The sequence below is a fragment of the Telmatherina bonti genome (assembly GCF_933228915.1).
Source record: "Telmatherina bonti genome assembly, chromosome: 21".
Lineage (NCBI taxonomy): Eukaryota > Metazoa > Chordata > Actinopteri > Atheriniformes > Telmatherinidae > Telmatherina > Telmatherina bonti.
The window spans coordinates 20,201,352-20,225,270 of NC_136630.1; the positions used below are offsets into that span (position 1 = coordinate 20,201,352).

The following is a 23,919-nucleotide window of genomic DNA, read 5'->3' on the forward strand; positions in this document are numbered from 1 at the left end:
GGTTAAAATTATTACATGGACACAGCTTTGCATGTTATTCATACACTCTTTCATAACAGCGAGCTGCAAGGTCTCATCTGTAACATATATGCTGTTTAATTGTTTAAGATCTAATATTTTTTAAGTCATGCTTCTGATCACACACTCTTATAAATCCCCACCCTTCAATATTACATTTGAACTTCTACTTTTACATCCACTCTTCCTATCTCATTACAGTTGCTCCTTAAACGATACATTTTCCCTCTCTTTGTTTCCAAACTGTGTATTTTTAGTCAGCATTTGGTCGAACCTCGTTCTCCCACTCACTACCGTTATCATTGCTCTTCTTCCTCTCGCTCTCTCTCCAAACTGTGTATATTTGGGTCTGTCTACGGGGAGTCAGGGGTCATTATTAATCTTACTGACTCTCCTACCTTCAGGCATAACAGCAGGGCAGCATCTGTGTGTGTGTGTGTGTGTGTGTGTGTGTGTGTGTGTGTGTGTGTGTGTGTGTGTGTGTGTGTGTGTGTGTGTGTTTGTGTGTAAGTGAGAGTGAGAGTGAAAGGAGTGGTTGTGAATGAGTCAGTTATACTATTCAAGTAAAGGTGTGGGACTGACTGTCAATGTCGTTCAGGTGTGTGCTTGTGTTTGCATAGTGCATCTGTGTGTGTGTTCTGTGTGTGTTTATGAAGGAGACAAAGTGTATTTTGCCATGATGGATCATGAGAGACTCACATTCCTAATGCACACTCACACAAGACAGACACCCATGAGAAATGAAGGGGAGAAGGAGAGAAAGAGAGAGCAGAGAGAGGGGGTGATGATGGAGAAACGGACAGAGAGAGAAGGAGAGGAGAGGGAGAGCACGGAGAGTCCCTGCTCCTCCTGAACTCATTAACCGTTGTCCTCTTCGCCCTCCCTCCTGCACTCCCACAATGCCGAGCAGCGGCGTGCATCAATAACGCTGGTGACAGCACGAGGGGGACGGGTCAGACAAGCAACCGCCATCTCCCTGGCAACCACCACTATGGTCACCATCACCACGACAACATTTGCCGAGCACACATTGGGGGGTATTCCCCTTCCCCATCGGCCCAGCTCCCCTCCTGCCGTCGTCACACAGTGAGGGCCGCCTTGCTTGCTGCTACTCGATCAGAAGCAAGCTAAATCCTCAGCACGGCTCCGGCACAGGATAAGGTGAGAAAAAGCTGACTGATCTCCGTTCTGAGGTGAACCGAATGGACATGCAATTCGGCACACTGCAGCTTGAGCATGAGGCCCAGCGAGTATCACTGGTCACATGGAAACCACAAGCAGGAGAGAACAGTAGCACTTTATTGTTTCATGCAACTATGCATGTTCATACGGTATAGCTCAGGAACGAGGTGCAGCAACATAAGTTCAGTCATTCTAAATAACTCCTGTGCAACCAGACATATTTGATGATTTCTCTGCATCAAAAATCTAAACCTCTGCAGCTCTTGCAGAGGATTTTAATTTGACTCCTCAGACCACAATTCATTAGATGAGCTTTTCTCATATTGTTCCAGTACACCTGCATGCTGCCTGCCTTACTCCAAGCAGCTGAGCTCAGGAGTCCAATAAGAAGATGACAAACAACAGCAAAGAGATGGTGAATGTATTCATACTGCAAAATGCAGCCTGCTGAGTGGAGAAGTACACAAACACTCATGGCTCTGTATTGAAAATTTTCTGTCCATAATACTTGCAAAAAATTTGATGCACGTTTGTGATTTCATTTTATACTGACTTCATTATCACTTTTTCCACCTTTCAGCGAGTTTCACTGTGGATTATTTATCATGCTTTTTTTTAAACATAAAATACTTTGGGCTGATTTTAAACTATATTTAGGCAAAAAAAAAAAAAAAAAAAAAAATCTAAACCAAACGGTTGAAACAATTATTTAACATTCAACACTACCCAGTGTTTTGTCCTTTTTTAAACAGCATGCAAATGGCAAGAGTTTCACATTAATAAAAGCAAAACACACCGTACATTGTTGGTGCTAAGATGGTGCTTATAATTCAGTTTGAGGTTGAAGTGCTTAAAAAACTTCTAATGTTGCCTGTGTTTCTCAATTTTTAGACTCTGACCGATCTATCATTTAATGAATGTCCTAATTTCATCTTCTTGAGTTAGTCATGTACAAAAGTGGTTCAAAACTGCCCAAATGAATAAAACTTGTGTAATCAGGCAAAATGTTTTTCTAATGAAAAATATACTTTGTTGCTCTCTTCTCAATCTATTTAACACCCCTGTTACAAGCCAGACAGGGGAATTTCTTGTTACTTGAAGAATATTGTACGATCAGAACATCAATTTCCCCCCTTACTTATTGGCAATAGGCAGTTTTTTTTAATAAAGATAAGTGTTGTAAAATTTGTACATCCGCCAAAGAGCATCTTATAATTTGAATAAACGTGGACATAGTCACTGTCTTGCGTTAGAGAAATAAGTGTATCAAACGTTGCAAACACATATAGTAGTCATGAAAAAGATGCTTGTATCTAAACTTTGCATTAATATATTTTATGACAGATAGATAGATAGATAGATAGATAGATAGATAGATAGATAGATAGATAGAGTTGGAAGTCTCTTGCTGTGTTAACTAGTTACTAATGGTCGTGTCACGTGTGCACGCTCGTGCGTACGTGGCTCTCCAGTTCAGTCGGCGAGCGCACCGGATCGCTGCACTGAAGACAAAATGTAGAAAATAGGGACACAGACAGAACCGTCTCGAGGACTCTTACGGAAAATAACAGCGGTAAAACTCCACGACATTCAGCATCGACGATTGAGCTAAATGTTTGATAAACTAATCTGAGGTTTTGTTTTGTTTTTTTAATCTTCATTTTAGACCAGATCCGCGAAATCTTTCATGTGCGTTCTCGCGCCTCCTGATAGATGTGAATCGGCAGCGCCAGCGCGACTACCCGCGCGAGCCCATGGAGCTCGCGAGAGGGATATTTCCTTTCCTCTTGGACGGAAAAAACAAGGCAAGAAGAGGCGGGGGAGTGGGGGTGTGAGAGAGTGGGAGGGGTTAGTTGAGCTCATTTAGCCAATGAGCAAGGAGAACCGCAGCAGGCGGGTCTTGGCTTTGGCGTTTCAGCCAATAGACGTTCATATTGTGGCTTGAGCCCCACGTGGGTAGTGAGCTCCAAACGACAACTACTCGGCTGCAAGCCAATCATGGACCCACAAGGTGTTAATCTCGAATCGGATTGGCTCGCTGCTTCTCACAGAATCTCCTCACTCATCACGTTTAGCCCATTGGTATTAACTCTTTCCTACCACACAGGAAGGTGCTGCTCTGCCCATAAAACACAACCCCGCACTGTAATAGTCAAATGTGAATAAATGAATGATTCAGAGGCGGTTTGTTTTTAGAAACGCGATACATCAGTTAATCCGGACTATTTCAAAGCGTCGTTTCAGACGCATATAAGAAAAGCGACAGTAATACACTACACTATTTTGGAGCACACGAGGCCACCAGAGCAGCGCGTGTGTTGTCCTGATTTTAATCAAATCGGCATGCAAGAAAACCAATAAGATTAAAAGCACATGAGAAGAGCATGTTTAGCAGTGAGGTGAAACCCACATTTACACATTCAGGCCCTAAAAGCGGGGGTCAGAGCTGCTCCTGCTGCCACGTACAGTCTGCACACAGAGGAAGAGACTCAGGTAGGCCACGATGAGTGGAAATAATTGAAACAAGGGAAACAATCCCCCGCACGCCGCCGCCATCATTTTAATTGCACTGATGTTTTATAGTTGATAACGCCTCATGTGTTGTTGACGCCTTTCAGTTCCTACAAAGCTCCCCCAACTCCCACCTCCCCAAAAGCAAGAAACATTAAAAGGAGCCACTTTAAATAGCACTACACTCCTTCCCTCCTACGCTATGCAGTCACACAGGCACCAACACTGACAACACTGACAAACCAAGCATCAATCTTCTCTTTCTTTCTTTCTTTTTTTTTTTTTTTTTTTTTTTTTCTTTTTGCGACCTCCAAAAGATATATAGGCAACGTTTTTATAGAGAAAGCAAAGCAGAAGGTGGACGGCGCCTCCCAGCGGTGGTTTTTGGTATTGAAATGAGATATACATGTACCAGGTCACAAGGTGTGGGGATGAAACGATCTGATCAGCCCAGTGATCAAAACAAGGCTTGGATAGCTAGGATATGTTCATGCTAGTTACAGGTTGGCAGCAGTAGCAATAATAGACAAAAAATCAATTTAATTTTCAAGGAAAACATAATATGTGACATGAAACATAACAGCATGTCAAGACGCTTTGGAGGTCAGATTTCTCATTTAAAAAGACGTCCTCCAATGGATGCCACTGATTTATTTACATAAGCAAAGAAGGTGTTACAGCTGAGAAACTTCCTCTAACTGAGCTGACTCCCCAAAAATGAAGGAATGAGAGTAATGGACATGTGGAAGGAGGTGTAATGTGAAGAATATGAAAGATTCCACTTGAGTCGGAGAACAGATTTCACAAATAGCATGTGCAGTTTTTACATCACACTTTTCAAGTCAATTTATTTCTCATCAAATAGTGTCCTTCTTTTCCTTGGCTTTGACATTATAGTCACTAAAGCTGGTGCAAATGAATTCTCAGATATATTTACACCTATTTTCACTCCATTTCTTGCCTTAGAAAAATAGACTGAAACAGGCCATGTTGAATCGTATGTAATTTCTCATAATGGTCTTCACCACTGCAATGATAACTTCATAAAATGTAAAACTATGGATTAAGAAGAGTCACTTAGACTCATTTCCATTGTGTGTAGTAGGCCTAGACAGTAGTGTTCATCTACTTTTTCCTATCCTAAACTACAGACAAAAGAAGAAATCCTGAAACTAGTTAATTGCAGAAACAGTTGTGCATTTTCCTGTTCTCAGAAACTAAACCAGGTCCTGAAACAAGTGGAGTTTCACTGAAAATGAGTCCTGGTATGCATGGAAAGTTTACAGGAAACGAACAAAGATGTGAACAAGGTGTCAAAAAAAAAAAAAAAAAAAAAACATGTTTTGGATTGCTTTTACAAAAAGTTACAATGAAAACCAGTGGACTCAACAATTGCTCCAACTGGTCTCACTTTCATTTACTTCACAACCTCTGGAAATGAACTGAGCACCAGAGTGAAAGGATGGTAAAGGCACAGGGGAAGGAAAGAGGGGGATGACTGGAGTAGGAGACTGAGGAATATGAGTGTCTGTACAGGAGGGGGTGGGGGTGTCTGGGAGAGGAACTGTGGGGTATAAGGCAGCACCCCGCAGTCCCAAGTAATGGCAGAATAGAACTTAATAGGGTAGAAAAAGGCTGGAGGCTGTTAACTCAGAAACGGTCATTTTAAATTCTCCATTCTCCGTCGCTCCTTCCCCTCTCCATCTTTCCATCCACCTTGTATATCTTTAACTCTTCCCATCCATGTCTGCCTGTGTAATTTGCAGATTCCCCCTTCTTCTCTCAGCACCTTTAACCTCTCTCCCTCTACTCTTTCCTCTTTCTCACCTTTTTATCTCCACCTGCTGCAATACCACTTCTTTCTCCTCCAATACCTCTGGCCATACCTCCTCCTTCTATCCATACCCCCTTCCTCCTTCCTTTTTCATCTCTCTCTCCCTCCCGCATCCCCCACTCTGTGTCTCCTTGGAGGAGGTGTAATGATAGCTATTTGAGTGTCATCAGAGGATCGCTGTAATGGCTTCTAAAGCACCATCCCACAGTTGCCACGGTGAACCTGGCACAGGCGCTGTCCTCGAAGGAGGGGGAAAAAGAAAACGAGAAAAAAAAAACATCTGGCTGGCTATTGACAGGCGTCACTGTGCCGACAGCAGAAGCGACGGTACATCAGCAGACGATGACGCGGCCCCCAGGGGTCCCAGAGAGTGAGCTAATGATGCGTGGGATAGGATACATATGAGCAGGAAGTACAGTAATAGTGATAATAGAGATAGTAATGAATGTAATAGCACTGATAACAATAACAGTGTATGACTTGATTTGTTGACTGCCTGTTCCCTCCTACTTCATTTTTCTTACAGTATCTACAACTGTTTGTGGATTTTTGGCTTCATTTAGGAAAAAGAAACAGGATGAGTCCATGAGTGGGATTCCATGAATGCAAAAGTGAATATTTGATTTCCACTTTAACCCTGTTACTTTAAAGAGTGGGATGCTGAGTGTTTAATGAATTACAAGCTTGCACACACAATTCAGCAACTCTTACTGCCTGGAGATCAAAAGGGAACTGAACAGAAGGCCCAAAACAAATTATGAGTTTGTGTGTGTTTGTCTGTCTATTTGTTTTGTTAGATATTTACTTGTTCAAGTAGGTGTTGAATAAAGATTAGAAAGTTTCAGTCTTGTTGGACTTCTCATGGGCAGAACAGATTACATAACAGAGCACTTGTACATGAGTAAAGATTGTACTAAATTGTTTTCATGTTGCATGTAATTAAAATGAAGTTATAAGGACCTGAGTGAGTTCCCTTTACTCTGCTTATCATGAAGTCACAAAGAAGGAAGAAATGTAACCGAATGTGTTGAGAAGAAAGTGACAAAAGCATGTAAAGAACCTGAAGGTCACAGAAGGCAGTTTTCTCTCATGATGAAAACAATCTTCTGAATTGCTCACTATGGCTACAGACTACAACAGTGTTTGATTCATCCCCTCAGAAATCTCCATTTCTTGCTTTTACATGAAAGTCTGAACAAAGAAAGTTAGTTCCTGCCTGAAGCTCCTGTAAGTGAGCAAATTAGCAAACTATTTACACGTATTCCTGCGCTCCTTATAGTCATGAATGGCACATGACTGCCGGATCCGTTATTATGATTTATCAGTTGATTAGTTCTCATCATTTCAGGTGTTGAATTAGAAAGTGTTTGGTTTTCATTTATCATACTTCATTTAAGTCAAACAAACTTTTACACACAGCAGCAGCACTGATAGTCCTGTTTTTATGTAATCAGTTGTTGCATCTTTTCAATTACAAATCTTATTATTTTGGGTTTCATAGATGATACAAAAATCTGGGGGTGAATCACGAAAATAGTTTAGGCTCAGGCCAATTTGCTCATTTTAGTTTATGCTTCGGTATTTCATGAATATGTCCTGTTACCTTTGGGGATGTAGGTGTAGTTGTCATAGGGTTCAGATATGGTACTGGAGTTATTTTGATAGTTAGATCACCATAATACCATTCTCCATAATCCCCTAAAAATAAGGTGGACATATGCTATATGCCAGAATGAAACATGGTGTGACAAAACATGAAGTAGCCTAATATTAACCATTTATACTACAAGCTACACTCTCTCTCGCTTGCCTGTCATTCATATGTTGCACCTGTTTCAGAGGTTTCACTCAACATCATCATCAAACTTGATGGATTCTACTTGTGATGTAGAGTAATTTAAAAAAAACACAATCTTGCTTTGAATTTAACCACATAATTGTGTTGTCTGAAGATAATCAGGTAGTTGTGGTGTTTAAATCTGAACAAACAATAGGTGAAAGTAAACAGTGACTAACTAGATATTTGGGAAATCTAATTCTAACCAAACAATTCAAAGTGTGACTGCCCTTCATTTCTCCAAAAATGTGCCTAGAAATAAAACCTCTAATGATCCCAGACGGTTGCTGTCTGTGTCTAAAGCATTCACGCTGCAAGCCTAATATGTCACTCTGATCTGATTTTTTTATTTCTTTAATTTTGTCCTTGGTTATTCACATTTTAATCTAAATATGGTCCACTGTCCTGCAGCAACCCACATGTGCAGAAGAACACTTTCAGTTCAATTCAATTCAATTCAATTCAATTTCAACTCTTGTGCCACTTCACAACAATGTTGTCACAGGTCACTTTACATACACAAATCAACACACACATCATTCCAAGCAAATTCATACATATCCTATAATAGAGCCCCCATCCTGAGCATGCATGCGGCGACAGTGGGAAGGAAAAAACTCCTCTTTAACAGGAAGAAAACCTCCGGCAGAACCCGGCTCAGGGAGGGCAGCTATCTGCCTCGACTGGTTGGGGTGGAGAGGACAGGAAAGACAGATCAACATGTACAATTGCACCTAATCAGGAGGACCTGCGGAAAAAAGGAGAAATAAGTTAGAGACGGCAATATTGGCATATATTTATACATCAATATATTAGAGTAATAGAGCGAGGTACTTCTCAGTGCAACAGGTGACATCCCCATTGCTACATAAGTAATGGATGGCTAGACTACCGTAACTATAAGAGCAATGAGCATAACTTGGATAGTTGGGTCCCGTACATGCAGACTCCAACTCAGGAGATGCTCATATCTTAACATGACATCCTAACAGAATCATGGAAAAGGAAGGTTTTTAGCTCGATCTTAAAGGTATGGAGGGAGTCTGCCTCCCGAACCCACGGTGGGAGCTGGTTCCATAAGAGAGGAGCCTGATAGCTAAAATCCCTTCCTCCCATAGTACTCTTTGAGACTGGGAACCACAAGTAAACCTACAGTCTGAGCAAAGTGCTCTATTTGGAGTATATGGAACGATAAGATCTTGATCTTCATGGAACTTGATGTCACTTGCAACACGTTGTGTTCATGCATCATGCCTCCTCTTGTAAGGAATTGTGACGTCTGTATTGCTTCACTGACGCCAGAGTTTAAACACAACATGACTCTTCAGACTGAGTTCACCTTGAAAACATCAGATATTTATCTTATTTAGAACCACGTATGGAAATAGTTTGGGTTTGATTTGGAAAAAAAAAAAAATCTGATTTGTGCTTTTCAGACTTTCATAAAAAAAATAAAATAACTGTTGAGTCACATTAGGGGCGAAAGAAAAAACCTGATTTGGGCCACATTGGCTGTAGAGTGAACATGGCCAAATAGTGAATCATGGCTCTTAGCTTATAAAGCATTTTTCACATATTAAAAACAGCAAAAAGTGATTTACACATTTAGGAGCAGCTCCATCCTCCCACCCCACCACACGCCATTTCCTCAGCATACACACATATACACTTAGGAATACACAAACACACCTATAGATATCATGCACAAAATAAAAAAAACTTGTATAAAATGTTACAGTCTTTCTGTGTGTGATATACATAATTCATTATATTTTTCAGCAGCAATTCAAATATTAGTCAAAAAGAGTAAATCTTTGGGTGGGTGGTGTTGACTGCCAACCCTGAGAGCCTCCAATAGCCTTGGTGGGTGTGGGTGGTGATGACTTGTATGTTTGGGTCAGTGGGTTTATGTATATGTTTATATGTTTATAGCCACTGGCAAGTTGAAGAGGGAGTTTTTATGTATATGTGTGTGTGTGTGTGTGTGTGCATTTGGGGAGTGGGGCGGGGTGGTTGCAGTAGATTAGTCAGATTGGGATGATTGGGTGGAGGATTAGATAGATTCAGAGGGAGACACGTCTGTTTACTCCTCAAAGAGGGTTTATAATAGGCTGATTGGCAGGGTTGATTAAACACACACACATTCATTCAAGACTCCATATGTTGATTAGCTTGTTTCCTTTATAATACCCGCCATCTTCATTCCTAAATTCAGATGTAGAGTTTGCCTCCCTCTCCCTCTCAGACACAGTTCCCATTAGGACTTCTTGCAATCAGAGAAGGTGTGTAACTAAACCCCAGCACAGGCAGGTAAGAGGAGCTGCGCTCAGGCAAGTTCCCCAAAGGCACGGGGAGTGCTCTGGTTACTCGACAATGTGTGTGTGTGTGTATATATATATATATATGCATTGTTTCTACTTACTTCTGTTTAAGTGTGGCAGAAAGAGGTGAAGTGCGGAGCTCAGAATAAGGTGCAGAGTAAGAGAAAGGCAGGATTACCCACATGGCAGGCTAGAGAAAGGCAGTGAGAGAGAAGGAGAGGATGGGAGGAAAAAGCGACAGGGAGAGGCTTAAGATTACAAAGGCGAGCACCTTTTGTTGCTGGGTTCAGTTGTGATGGACGGCTTATGTGTAAGGAAAGAGTGAAGGAGTCCTTCAGTGCGCTACCATAATAATTTCTGGGACTGCTGAGGATGTTCTCCCTCGCTGATCAAACTTGCATCTGACAAACGAGGAACCTGGATTTTTGAGGAAGGTGTAGAAGAGGGTCAAGGTATTTAATGTGATTGATCCAAACAGGCAAAGGGAGAAGCAAACACAGAACCCCAGAGAAGTCTAGTCTGCGTGATTGAGCCTTCAGGGTGAATAACAAGTCATGCAAGAACAGGGGTGAAGCTGTTTAGCAGGAGAGACAGAGGGAGAGGAGCAGGCTGCAGAAGCATAGCTGAGCAGTGCTCAGCAAAATTAGTCTAGAGAGAAAGGGGGTCTGACATCGGACTGAACAGAGATCAAGGCTGACTCAAGTCTTTGCTGCCTCTAACCTGATTAGGGAGAACAGTAGGAGCATTTGAGGCGAGTGAGGAGACACGATCAACAGAAAGTAAGAGCCAGCAAGAGTGGATGAAAAAGAGAAAGAATTACAAGAGGGCGCCTGGTGAAAGAAGCCTCTTAAATCTGGGAGCTGGAATTAGAGCCGCAGGAACTGCATAGGGGAAGCCACAAAACCGCAGTAAGTAAATTAGGAGCCTGTGGCTGGAAAAATGTATAATGAAGCCATGGGCGGTGGAAGGAATTTGTGGTTTTGGGAGTGCTTTAATATACTATACCTTAATGAATTAATTTCCTGCTTTTGAATTTCATCATTTGCCATGACATCATCACCCCTCCCTCCCCCCAATCCGCCACTACCACCCCACCTCATCCCTAATTTCTTGTTCTGTCATCCCACTCTTCCAAATCCACAGGTGAAAATGCCGGCGAATGGAAATCGTCCTTTGAAGTTGCAGTTTGGTCTCATCAATCATGAGGGTCGCTACCTCACTGCAGAAGCCTTTGGTTTCAAGGTACCAACTACAAATGAACGCTGCACTGCCTGTAGACCTGCCAGACCCCACATTACTTCAGAGAGAAGAAACTCTTGTGCTTGTTGTACATAGTGCAAACGATATTGGAGTGACACCTTCTTCGTTTCTCAGGTAAACGCATCAGCTCCCAGCCTGAAGAAGAAGCAGATATGGACTTTAGAGCAGGATTCCCAAGACACCCAGGTGGTGTATTTACGCAGTCACCTGGGACGCTACCTGGCTTCTGACAGAGATGGTAAAGTCACTTGTGAGGCAGATGGCCACAGTTCAGACTGCCGCTTCCTCATAGTGGCTCAGTCAGATGGCCGCTGGGCCCTGCAGTCGGAGCAGTACCTCCGCTTCTTTGGCGGCTCTCGGGACTACCTGTCCTGCTTTGCTCAGGTAATCACAGATGCTGAGCTGTGGGCAGTGCATCTGGCTCTGCATCCGCAGGCAAACCTTCTGTCTGTGGCCCGTAAGCGTTATGCCCGCCTCTCCATGGAAGATGGGGAAATCGCTGTGGATCTGAACATTCCCTGGGGAGTGGCAGCACTCCTGACCCTCGTCTACCTGGATGGGAAGTACTGCCTAAAAACATGTGACAGCCGTTTCCTCAGCAATGATGGAAAGCTGCTGACACAGAGTGGGAGGGCAACAACGTACACGTTGGAGCTGAAGTGCGGGAAGCTCGCATTTAAAGATTGTGAGGGAAAATACTTGTCTCCCATGGGGCCTACAGGGACCCTGAGATCTGGAAGGTGCTCCAAGCCAGGCAAAGATGAACTGTTTGACCTGGAAGAGAGCCACCCACAAGTGGTTCTGATGGCAGCTAATGGCCGTTATGTCTCTATAAGACAAGGTAAGAAAACAAAGACACGCCCTCTGAAATAGTACGATCTCACAAATCTGATATTTTTCTGAATCCTTGCGTCCATGGCCAAACCGTTCCTCTTAAAACAGGTGAAAATAACACACACATACCAGCAGAGTAATGCTGGGTGCTGGACCGAAATGGTGATAAGTGATAAAAAAAAAAGTAAAGTTTGCACACCAGAAGCTGCTCCATACAGAGTTTTAGTTTGTTCTGATGTTTTTGGCACCAGCCTTTCTTCAGACATGCAGTGGGATTGCAGACACCTCTTCATAAATGTAACGACTGGAGGGTCCCCTGATACAGTTAGGTGTTGAACAGTAGGTGTGAAAATATTACAAAATATTCACAAGATATATAAACTATATACTCAACTACCACTAAGGAGATCACTTTAAGATAGTTCCCTGAGAAATAAAAAAAAAAACGTTCAACATGAGGAATAATGTAGAAATTAACACAGATGCCTTGCCTACAATCAGAAAACTTGTGGTGATACAGGGGACATTTAACAGAATTAAATGCTATTTTCTGAAGAGGTGCATCTAAATACATATAAAAATGAGAACGTTGGTCGAGATGCTTCTAGAGAGATGTAATAAAATGCAGATCAACCTGTAAACAAGGCTGACGCAGTAGTAGACAAGAGCTAACAGGCTAACTACTGGGGAAGCAATGTAAACAAAGATGGCTACTTCCTACACATACAATAAAGGAACATGAAGCCAACATGTCAAACACACATCACAAATACATCACAAAAAAATCAAGTCTAAATCTAGATAAAGACCTTGAGGAGCCACAGTGTGTCTAAAATGCTTCTCTTTTTAATAAGAGAGACTTAATGTCGCCACCCGGTAGGCTAAGGGATGGTGAACAGGTTCAATACATATCCAAAAGGAGACATTGTGAGAGGCTGTTCCACCACGTTCTACCACGTTCTGCCACGTTCTGCCACCTGACTTATGGTGTCGTGATTTCTGATGTTTGATCTGTGCTCTGAAATTCTTATTTTTAATTGTCTACCGGTTTTTCCGGCAAATGCAAGGCCACATGGGCACTTAAGTAGGTAAATTACAAGCCGTTCCTCTGGTCATATGCTAGTTACCGTACACAGTATTCCAAACAACTGATTAAATGGACAAAGGTTGCCCTGAAGTGCCATTGAGAGTGGTCACATGAGCTTTTACTGACTCACACTGACCCGCTCACATGCATAATGAAGTTGAAATCGACAACTGAAGGGATGGATAGTAATTATGGGTATTGTAGTCTGCACATTAGCATGCATCCACATCACAGTGCGTTTCAGCATCCTTCTCAAGATGAAGTGGAAGCATAAGAGTGTAGCTTTGTCAGTGGCACCAAAAGGAGCAGGTCATGTTATAGGACTGTAATTGATTTATGCTTACACTGGTATAACAGATTTACTGAACATTCATATTGAGAGAGCCACTATGTGCAGTAAATTTTCTTCAATATGGTGCTGAAAATGAATAAATCTATGTAGCCAAATAAAGTTTTGTGTTCCTTTAAACTGTGGATGCCTAATGTAAAGACGTGAAAGAGATTGTTTTTCTTTTCTGTCACCTAAAATGGTGTTCTTTAAAATCATGTTTTTGTCCTTATTAAATACACTTCTCAGCTTTGTTGGCAAATCCTGTCTAATTTTGATCCAAAAGTTTATTAAAACAGTTGATTGTAACCAATATGCTGCACAATAATGCTCTGTTGATGCTGTGTTAAGTATTTACCCTTCTCTCCTGTGGTAGGGGGGTTGAAGTGGGGTTATTTAATCAGCATGCAGGCATGACATCACAGTGCTGGACTGATGGACTTCTTCTCGGTCACTCCTTTTTTTAAAAAAAAATGATGAGTTTCTTTGATCAGTGAAGAACCCTGAGACAACTCTAATTGTGAGAGTCATGTTACATCCAGCTAGGGGGTGCAGCAGAGGTGCTTTCATAGAGTTTCAGTTGCTGATGGTCAAATGGGTCCACTAGTCTGATTTGAAGCTGGATTTGGGCTAGATTACCACACACCAACAGCGCTTGTCAGCATAGTAGGCCATGACAGCCATCCGCAGGCTGCAGATTCTTGTCTGCATGCTCGAGTTACTTCAACCCTGGGTGCTGTAACTGAATCTCTCCACACTCATTGTTCCTGCTTGGCAGTGGGGGCTGCAGGAAGCAACCAAACTTCTGGGAGCACCGTAAACTGATTGGTTGAAGGGGAAAGGAGCAATTAGATTGAGCATAAAGCAAATGCATAGAGTACTTTTGTATATAAGTCTGTGCATGTGCATGTACCTTTCCACACCAGCAGAACCTTCTTGTGTTTCTCTTCCTGTACTTTGTCTCCACAAACAAAGGCTTTATCCTTCTCCACTGCACTCGCCTGCTCACAACCACACTGTCCTGCTGCGGCGAGTGGTGAGTTGTATTGAATTATTGATGAAGCTGGCCCCTGTTCCTGGAGGGCGAGGGGGAGTCTGCTTTCAGAAACCCAAGCTGCCTCTTACCTGCAGCCAAAACTTCTGCCGCACTGTGTCCAGCTCTAACCTGCTGATCTAATCCATTATGCTCAGCCACACTCAGCACCTATTTACACTAAAAATCAACCAAACAGAGGAAAGAGAGTTCAGCAACACGTGTCATTGTGAATGTTCGCATCAAGATTCAAAATCAAATTGTTTGTCATCATAGCTCTCTATATGTTGTAGAGGAGTGCTGCAGTAAGAAAAGGGGATCAGCTAAGAAGTAGTCCATCAACGTAGGTGAAACTGTGAAGTAAATTTTGTCTGCAGCAAAAAAAAATACATTTATTGTTTTTGTTTGTCTTTGCTTGTCATGTAGACCTGTTATTATATTCCTCATCTCCCTCCTGCATTGTTAGGGTCTAAATGGTTTGCTCTGCTCTGAATGTGAAGATTAGGTGATAATCTTGAGATGCAAACTTACTCCTAAACCATATACAAATAGGATGTATTATATCCAGGCACAAGAACACACAAACCACCAAAGCAAAGAAGTGGAGAAAATGAATGGTACAGAAAAATAATGCAGTTGTGAACGATGACTGATTGGGAGAAGGAAGAAAATGAGGGACTGGGGATAGTGGCACCAGCTCACTATCAATAATTGATGTCGGAGCCATCTCTCGTTGATGGATTAGTTAGGGCTGCTAGCAGACTTCTTGCTAAGGTAATACGAGGAAGTAAACCTTGATCTGGAATGAAGCTTCTTTTTAGCTACCAGTGTGTTTTCCAGAAGCACAGAGGAAGATACTGACACGTGGTGTGTTGTAATTTATCAGTGATCGTAGGTGTGATGATGTCATCTTATCGTTTGATTGACCAAAGTAGGATTTTAACATTTTTTGTATATCAGCACATATCTCCTTTCCTTTCCTTTCCTTGCCTTTCCTTTCCTTGCCTTGCCTTTCCTTTCCTTTCCTTGCCTTGCCTTTCCTTTCCTTTCCTTTCCTTTCCTTTCCTCTCCTCTCATCACCTCTCATCACCTCTCCTCTCCTCTCCTCTCCTCTCTTATCTATCAGAAAGTGACTGTGCGGTCCCAGCTGAGCCCGTCTGAGGATCATTTCTGGGTTGAATTAGTGTGAAATGGACACATGAAATAGGTAGACAAAGCATGACATTGAGTCAGGATGAGAGAGAATGGGAGCGATAGCCCCCCAGGCATATCTGCAGAGTAGAGGGGCTTAAATTTATGCCTCAGATGCACTTAAGATCAATGATAATTTAACCATTTGTAAGACCTCATGATACCTAGTTCATCTGGTGCGAATAAGATGTGATTAAAGTATCCAAGTAGCTCAGTAACCATGACATCTTTGTCACGAATCATCCCTTTTTTTTTTTTTACCTCCTCCAGTTTATTATTGCAACCACATTTCAAATGGAAGCAATATCCCCTCAATAATGTAGAAAACAACGCTATCCTAAACCATGACATTAATGTTGACCAAAATGCATAAAAGTAATTATTGATTTTTTTTTTTCTTTTTTAGTAGGCCATGAGACTGCCAAATTCAATTACATTTGTACTGGAAATCCAGTATCTGTGAGTAATCTAAGGCTGCATTTAAATTTGGTTAAGAGTACATTTGCATGCGTATAATCACTTGCAATGAATGCATATGTTGCACACATCTTCAGAAATAAAGATTTTTGCAAGATGCAATACAGAAAAGATCACCTGTGCTAGTGTTAGCATGGAGCAAAGTCAAATGACTAAAGCAGAACATAACTGCAAAATGACTTTACTGACTAAATTATGCTGTGGGATTTGGTGGACCAATCAGCAAGCAAACTGAAAATACCATATCAGAAATATAATCTTATTAGAACATCCTTAACAAAAACATTTTTACAACTCTTTTTATCATTAGTTTCACACTTCAGGAAAATGAGAAACAGATTCCCTTCTTTTTCCTATTTGTCACCATGCTAATTTCCAGGGATCCAGTCAAGAGTCTTTTTTCCTCTGGAAGGTTCCTAACTAACTGAAATTACCCTGAACTATCTAGGGACCAGCCTTACTGCTCAAATTATCCAGATGCTAAGAAAAGGACCTTCAAAGATTCTTTCATGATCTCCTTTAGTGGAAACACTAAACCATTCCTTCTGAAAAAAGGACCCAGTTCAGTCCCACTCTGTTCTGCAACTCCAACTTAAACAACACTTTATAACATTTTCCAATATCTTTTAAAAGACTTATCTTGATATTGATGTAATATTTTATCTCATTATTTATTTATACCATTTGTGTACACTAATATAATATAATATAATATAATATAATATAATATAATATAATATAATATAATATAATATAATATAATATAATATAATATAATATAATATAATATAATATATAAAAGTCTGAAATTAGACTTATAGATTCATTTGAAGAGGTATAGTTAGTGATTATTAACTATTATTATATTTAGCTAATAGTTTACTATTATTATAGTTATTATTAGAGCTTGAGTTAACTTTGCATGTAAACATACTGATATAGTGATAGTGTTGATACAGTATGGTCAATAAAATTAAATACTAATGATGAATTTACATATGAGCAACACTTGCAGGATTGTTAGCTTACCTGCCTTTAAACAAGCCTAAATCACATCTGTGAGGTCCAGCTAGAGCGGTTTGTCATGTACTTTGTTTGCCTCGTTCATTCTTTTTACACACATTTAATTTAGTTTCAGGGCATCAACATTTTCTCCACCGATTTTTCTGAACCTTTCAAATTGCCTACATTGTAACTACTGTTTTATATTTGCCTCTGAAATAAATGAAAAAAGCATCTGTCCCTCCATATGTAAGTATAATATGACTATTTAAAGATGTCTAAAACTATGAAACCAGTCAATACATTTGACATGTTTAGCTTGCATAATGATGCATTGTTTTTTTTAGCTTAAGGTTTGAGAGAGGCTGGTAATTATCTGCAAAACCTGCTAAGTGTGGCACATAAAATCCTCTGGTTGTTTCCTGCTTTTTCTCCTTCATTCTTTTATTGAGGGGATTGAGGGATTGAACAGGTAGTACTCAAAAGCTGATTATATCAGAGCCCTGCTGTGAAGAGGGCAAAGAGACAGGGCTGGCGGTGGCGTAATGGCGTGAGGTGGGGCTTAAGGGTGTCAGGGGTTTGGAGGGAGATGTGGGGGGAAGGGAAAGGTAACATGGGATGACCAGAGAAAAGAGCAGGAAGAGATAAGAGGCACAGAGATTAGTGTTGTTAAAGGATTAAGAAAATGTATTGGGGATATTTTGAGATGCATCTAATTAAGGATTCGGCCATCTGTGATCTGTTTTCTTTTTCTTTCTGGTTTTTTTCTTGCAGATGGGTTTTCCCATCTGAATTCATGACAGTGCTAAAAACCTGTTAAATATAATAGTTTCTTAATGACGATTAAACAAAGAGGAAATAATGACAAGCTTATAAAAGAAACAAATGCTCAACATAAAAGTAGTTGGACAAGTCCTGAGAAAATGGGATCATTGGTAAAGCTGTTTGTTTTTAAGGATGTCTCAACATCTTAGTATTGATAGATGGAGCCACTGTTTGTCAGCATGTCTTTCTGCTTCCTGGGGGCGTTTGTGTTTCATGCACAGGCAATAACAATAATGAGATCATTTCTGAGAGCTTTTCAAAATCTGTTTGATAATCGAAGGCAGGATTTTGTTTGGGTGGTAATCAGCATCAGTTTAACTGGCTGAGCTTGGTGAGCACGTTTCCGCTGAAATTTTGATTGCACAGTATCAAATTGGCACTGTACAATTATAGATTTTTTCTACATTTGATGATTTTACATGTTTTTTCTCTCTTCATAAATTTAATAATTCAGAACCAGTGATAGAAGTCACATTTACTGTAGAAAACTCTGAAAGTGACAGCACAGATCTGTAGATAAAACAATGCAGTTGACTTCATCAGTTTTCACAGTTGGTATTTTATGTTCACTTCCACAATTAAGGCTGGAATCCTGCAGGGGGTATCCAACCATAAAAAACTCCTTCTTGACTCATGAACTAAAATTGTGACCTGGTCAACAATCATTCTTTAAAAATGTGCCTCAAGCTAATGTCAGTATAAGAAGAAAAGTGTTACTGTTGGCTCAAAGTAGAGTCTTCATCTCCCTCCCATGGGCATCCTCACTGGATGGCCAGGGGAGGTGTTTTGTACATGTTTTACCAGTACAAGGTCTAGAGGCAGACCCAGGATCCACTGCAGTGTTTGCAGCTCTCAGCTGATTTGGGAATACCTTGGTGTCCCTCCAGATGAGCCATGGAAAGGCAGATCTGGAAATCTGCATAGACTGTTCCCTCTGTGACCTGGTCCAGGATAAAAGTGGACAAATGGATGTTTTGGGGTTTTGGGGGGGTGGGGTTACTCATTTGAGTGGGATTTAGCACGTGTATCTGTAGGCTTATCGTACACAATAAAGCTCAATCAAACTGAAGGAGGAAAAACCTTCAAGATGCTTTTACAATATCTTTGATCCGTAAGCCATTCTTAGATCCTGTAACATTATCCTAAAATTATGAAATTATCGCCATTGTCCACTAAAAAAAATAATATGTGATTTGAGAATAATATCAAGTAAAAATCTATGCCTGGTGCATCAGGCTCGGAAGATAATCTCTCAGAAACGTGACTCTAGTATATGCTTCATTTCCCCTGCTAGGAGTGAGCCTCGCTGCAAATCAGGAAGATGAGACGGACATGGAGACCTTTCAGATGGAGATTGACAAGGAAACCAAGAAGTGCACCTTCCGCACCAGCCAAGGGAACTACTGGGCTCTGGTGGCTCATGGAGACATCCAGAGTACTGCCACAGAAGTGTAAGTGACTTAAACTCTTAGTTATACATGTGCATTCAATATACAATAATCATATCTTCTGGAACAATAAAGGGAAAATAGATTTTCAAAGTTTCTTTACCACAGATCAGCAAATGCCATGTTTTCAGTGGAGTGGCTCGGCCACAAGGTGGCACTAAAAGCTAACAATGACAAGTACATTTGCACCAAGAAAAACGGCCAGTTACTTGCAGTCAGTGACTCCATAGGTAACTTTTTCTCTTTTGTTTTCCACCTTTTTTGTTTCAACACACGTATTTATTTATGGATCTCCCTCATTCAGGCCTGGACTTTGACTTGTGTTGTTCTGCATCTGGTTATTTCCACTGTTTTTGCTGTTATCAGGCAAGGATGAGCAGCTCACTTTGAAACTAATCAACCGACCCATGCTGATCCTGAGAGGGAAGAATGGATTCATCTGCCACCACAAAAACTCCAACACGCTGGATGCCAGCAGATCAGTCTATGATATTTTCACCCTGCAATTCAGCAATGGGGTCTATAACATTAAAGGTCAGGATGCAACACAGTCAAGCAGACTTGTGACTCCAGTGGAAACTATGGGAAAGAGGTTGATTAGTCTCCTACTTCCTCCTTTGCTCTACTCAATGGCTTGCCTTTTTTTTTTTTCCTTTCTTTCTTATTGTGCAGGTGTTGATGGCCGGTACTGGTACGTGAACACTGCTGGGTTGGTTTGCTCAGATGGTGAGGCCCCAGAGGATTTCACTTTGGAGCTCCTAGAGCACGGCCGCCTTGCCATTCGTGGCAAAAATGGCAGATACTTGCGAGGGGACCAGGGTGGCACTCTGAAAGGAGATGGACTAAGTCTGAGTAGCTCTGCTCTGTGGGAGTATTAAAGCTAGCCAACATTAGTTTAAACATGAGACTTGACGGCTGAGGTTCTCCACGACTGATCACAACTGTAACATTAAGAAGCAGTCTGAAGGTAGCTTTCATGACATTTATGCAACTGTTTCCTTCCTATATGCGATGTTCACAACCATGTAGTACATTCAGCCAAGACAAGTCTTCATGAAGTGAACAATATTTGAGTTAGACCTCAAACCACAAGATAAGAGTTTTGTGTCATTCCTTTAGATCATTTTTTTTCAACTAGACATCTGGTGCAAGCATGAGTGAATGTCTGACAATAAAGAAATAAAGACATGTAGAGTTCCAAGTGTAACATTTCATGTGACTGATCACTGGTACGGCTGGTTTTGTTGTTTCATTATATCCTGTTTGCTCCCATGTGTGTCTTGGTTGTCTTTACACCCCTTCTTGCAGGTATTAACATAAGGGAGATTGAGGAAGATAAGTGTTACCCCGGGCAATGTAATGATTCTTGTCACTAATCAAGTGAAGTATTGTACAGTGATTCAGGGTGCTATCTGAGACGAGTGTGGTCATCATTACAGGTGATGTGCCCTTTGAGAGGAGTCGTGCTGCAGTGTGAGGATGTTTATTAGGAGGAAATAATAGCAAGGTTTCAGGTTGAGACACCTGTGGAAATTGTCTGAAACTGAACAAGGCTCAGGCACATGGCAGCAATACCAATAGTATAATTTCAACATGGAGGGGAGGTTCCTTTATCTTCTTTTGATTCTTACAGAAATGATCATGTTTTGTTTAAGCAAAGTTCCATTTCTCAAAGATTATAAAAGCCAATGGCACCGTTAGAGGAGGAATTTATAGTTCTTATGGTCTTTATAAAATGATTATAACTGTATGGTAAGGAAAAGTCACACCAGCTGTCAGCCAGGAACCATGTCACAAGATCAACCTCATCTCGAACTGGCTTCATGAGCATGACTATAACTTCACAGCAATGGCCTCCACAATCACCAGAGCTCAGTCCAGCTGGTCACCTTTTGGATGTGATGGAACAGAAGACTGTCATCATGGATGTGTACCTGACAAACCTGCAGCAACTGTGTGAGTCGTGTCAATATGGACCAAAAGATCTCTGCAATGTTTCCAACACTTTGTTCAGTTGAATCTTTGCTAAAAAAAAAAAAAAAAAGAATTGATGTCGTTCTGGGTTCAAACATAGTACTACCAATGTGGACCAGGTGTGGTGAGTATATATACATATATACTGTGGGAAAAAACTCAAGACCTCAAATGGGAAAACAGCCCCTTCATCTGCTGAGAATCTGCTGTTTCAAAGCATCTGCAGGACGTCACAAAACAGAAATTACATAGTTTAAAATATTCAATGTGCTGTTACTGTTGTTTTTTTGTTGTGTTTTTACAAAAGCAGCTGTTGCTCTTACGATGGCAGGAAATGCTATCAGCTTTAGTCTCAACTGTTGACCGCGCCACTTGTTACCACACCAAATGTTTTATGACTGACCCTCTGTATCTATTGCTTTTCACAACTGTCTCTACTCCTGCTGTACTTTTTCAATTCTTTATTTCAATGAGTTTGTTATTTTGTGAATTAATTCAAATACAGAAAAAATTCAGTAAGTAAGGACATGAATAAATAAATGATGTTGTCTCGGAGGACATGTGTGTTAACTAAATGGTTACTTTACAACTAAGTATTGGTTTCTCTTGAATAATTTCTGTGAACATCAGGCTGGCACATTACTGTGGAGAGCTATTGAGGATTGGGAATATTGGTTATATCTTGATAATCCTTTTTTATTTAAACTGACCTGATTTTATCTTTTTGTTGATTTAGATTTTTTGTAATCTGCGCTGGTTGGTGAAAATTGGTTTATTCAAGAGAACCTGACTTACTAGCCTGGTGCTGAAGAAAAAAAAGTTTAGTATTTATATTAAATATCTATTCCAAACACAGAACAAATGCAAGTCTGAAAACTTTCATAGCAATAACAAGAACATGGACTATAACAACTCCAACCTGTGTTGGGAGTTGTAAAGATGCAGACTCACAGATAGGTGAGTGTTTTCATTCTTGAATTTTTATTCTTTTCCTTTTTAACTAAGAAGAGTTACAGATTTTCTTAACATCTGATAGTCTAAATTCATTAATTCAGTATCCTAACCACTTAATTCGATTAAGGGTCGTGGGGAAGCTGGTCCATCGCAGATAGTCTCAATAATTTGATCAACTAAATGCAGGTAGATCTGGCACAAGTACACTGATTCCAATTAAAGTGCTGAAACTCAACCAACGTGACTACATGCTTTCAGCTCAAACTGGTGACAAATCCACACACCTGAGATCAAGCCCTATCTGGCAACGATTACTGGGCCTTCATGGGCTCTTCTGGGGAGTCCTTCAGATGCTTACTCAGACACAACTGTGTCTTTAAAGACGCTTTAATGATTACATTGAAGCTTAATGTTGATTTTTTTTATTTTTTTTTTTTTATGATAATTAAAAAATCTCATCACAACAATTATTGTCTAGTCTTAATTAGCTTCCAAGTTTTTATTATGAAATGAAACTTTTCAACAGACACTGATGACATAATTGTGAACCTTATATGTTCACTGTTTTTAATTCTTTCAAGACATTATGAGCTGAGATAAGCCTTGATATGTTTTCCTTTGAAAAACACATCAGGCTAGCAAATAAATGTAAGAATAAAGAGCACAGTGAGGTTTTATTCACTTTTTAATATTGGCTTTTATTGGGTTCAGTCTAACCATAAACTCACATCACCATCACTTCATTGACATATTTCTGTCCATCCAAATTTTGGATAAATCCTACAAATGCTCAACATGCAATGATTTATTTTTAATTTTTATGGAAAAAGACTATGAGACAGTAATGATGGACATGATAAATGCGTCAGGCTTTTGGAAGATAAAACAAAAACTATTTACATTAACGGCACCAAGCAGATGCCTCCAACTGATAAGAGCAGGAGACCCTCATCAGGTTAACTCTGTTTTACATGAGACCTCTGAGAAAAAAAGTTTATTAATGCTGATCATAAAGGAGCATGTCAATAAAACGCTTGCGTATTAAAAGAGGGCAGACATTTTAACTCCTTTTGAACTTGTGAACCATTAAAAGCTCATTTCGAAGTGTTCAGTCTTTCCCTTACATGTCTGACTTCAGAGATCACCTCTCCTCTCCAGATTACATGATATTCCTCACAACTCACTTCCTTTGTTCTGCCTTCACCTAGCAAAGTTTTGTCAGCTTGTTTCTGAAACTTAAGCGTTACAATAAAAGACCTTATAATTTCTTATTTTTGGAATCAAGCTGATCATTGTTTTTATTAAATACTAGTCGTAAAAAGATGCTAAATGATTCACAAAGAAGAAAAAGCTTAAAATGGCATAAAACACCTTTGCGCATGTTCAACACACAAAAACAAGACGTAACAAGCCAAACAGATTAAATAAATACTAAATACACACTAAATAAATTACAGGGTTTAAACTAAGGTAACTTGAACGTCAACAAAAATTTTTAAAAATCTGAAAGAAAAATTATTTGTATTCAAGTCTGTTTTCTGAGAATATGCTCATGGCCACATGTATAACAGTTGACAGTAAACCTACAGATCAATTCTCTAATTTACTCTGTAAAAGGTGCTTATTTTGAGTTCACTGGAGCCGTATATGTGTAGAACCGTAATAGAAGAGTAATTGAAGTTAATAAGTCACACAAGATGACAGAGTAATGTAGGTAATCTTAGTTTATTTACATGCAAATAATGGAATAAATGCTTTTGTATACTTTAGCAAATACATTTATTTAAGGTCACTTCAAAGTCA

At 40.3% G+C, this 23,919-nt stretch overlaps 1 protein-coding gene across 1 annotated transcript; it reads left to right on the forward strand.

Annotated features, from left to right (window-relative positions):
* Positions 1–10,852: 10,852 nt before the first annotated feature.
* On the forward strand, positions 10,853–20,066 carry fscn2b (fascin actin-bundling protein 2b, retinal; the record flags this gene model as incomplete). Its single annotated transcript, XM_079260343.1, has 6 exons — positions 10,853–10,945; positions 11,078–11,804; positions 19,035–19,191; positions 19,297–19,418; positions 19,555–19,722; positions 19,861–20,066. The coding sequence occupies 6 exons, from the start codon at positions 10,853–10,855 to the stop codon at positions 20,064–20,066; spliced, it is 1,473 nt and encodes a 490-aa protein (XP_079116469.1).
* Positions 20,067–23,919: the final 3,853 nt, after the last annotated feature.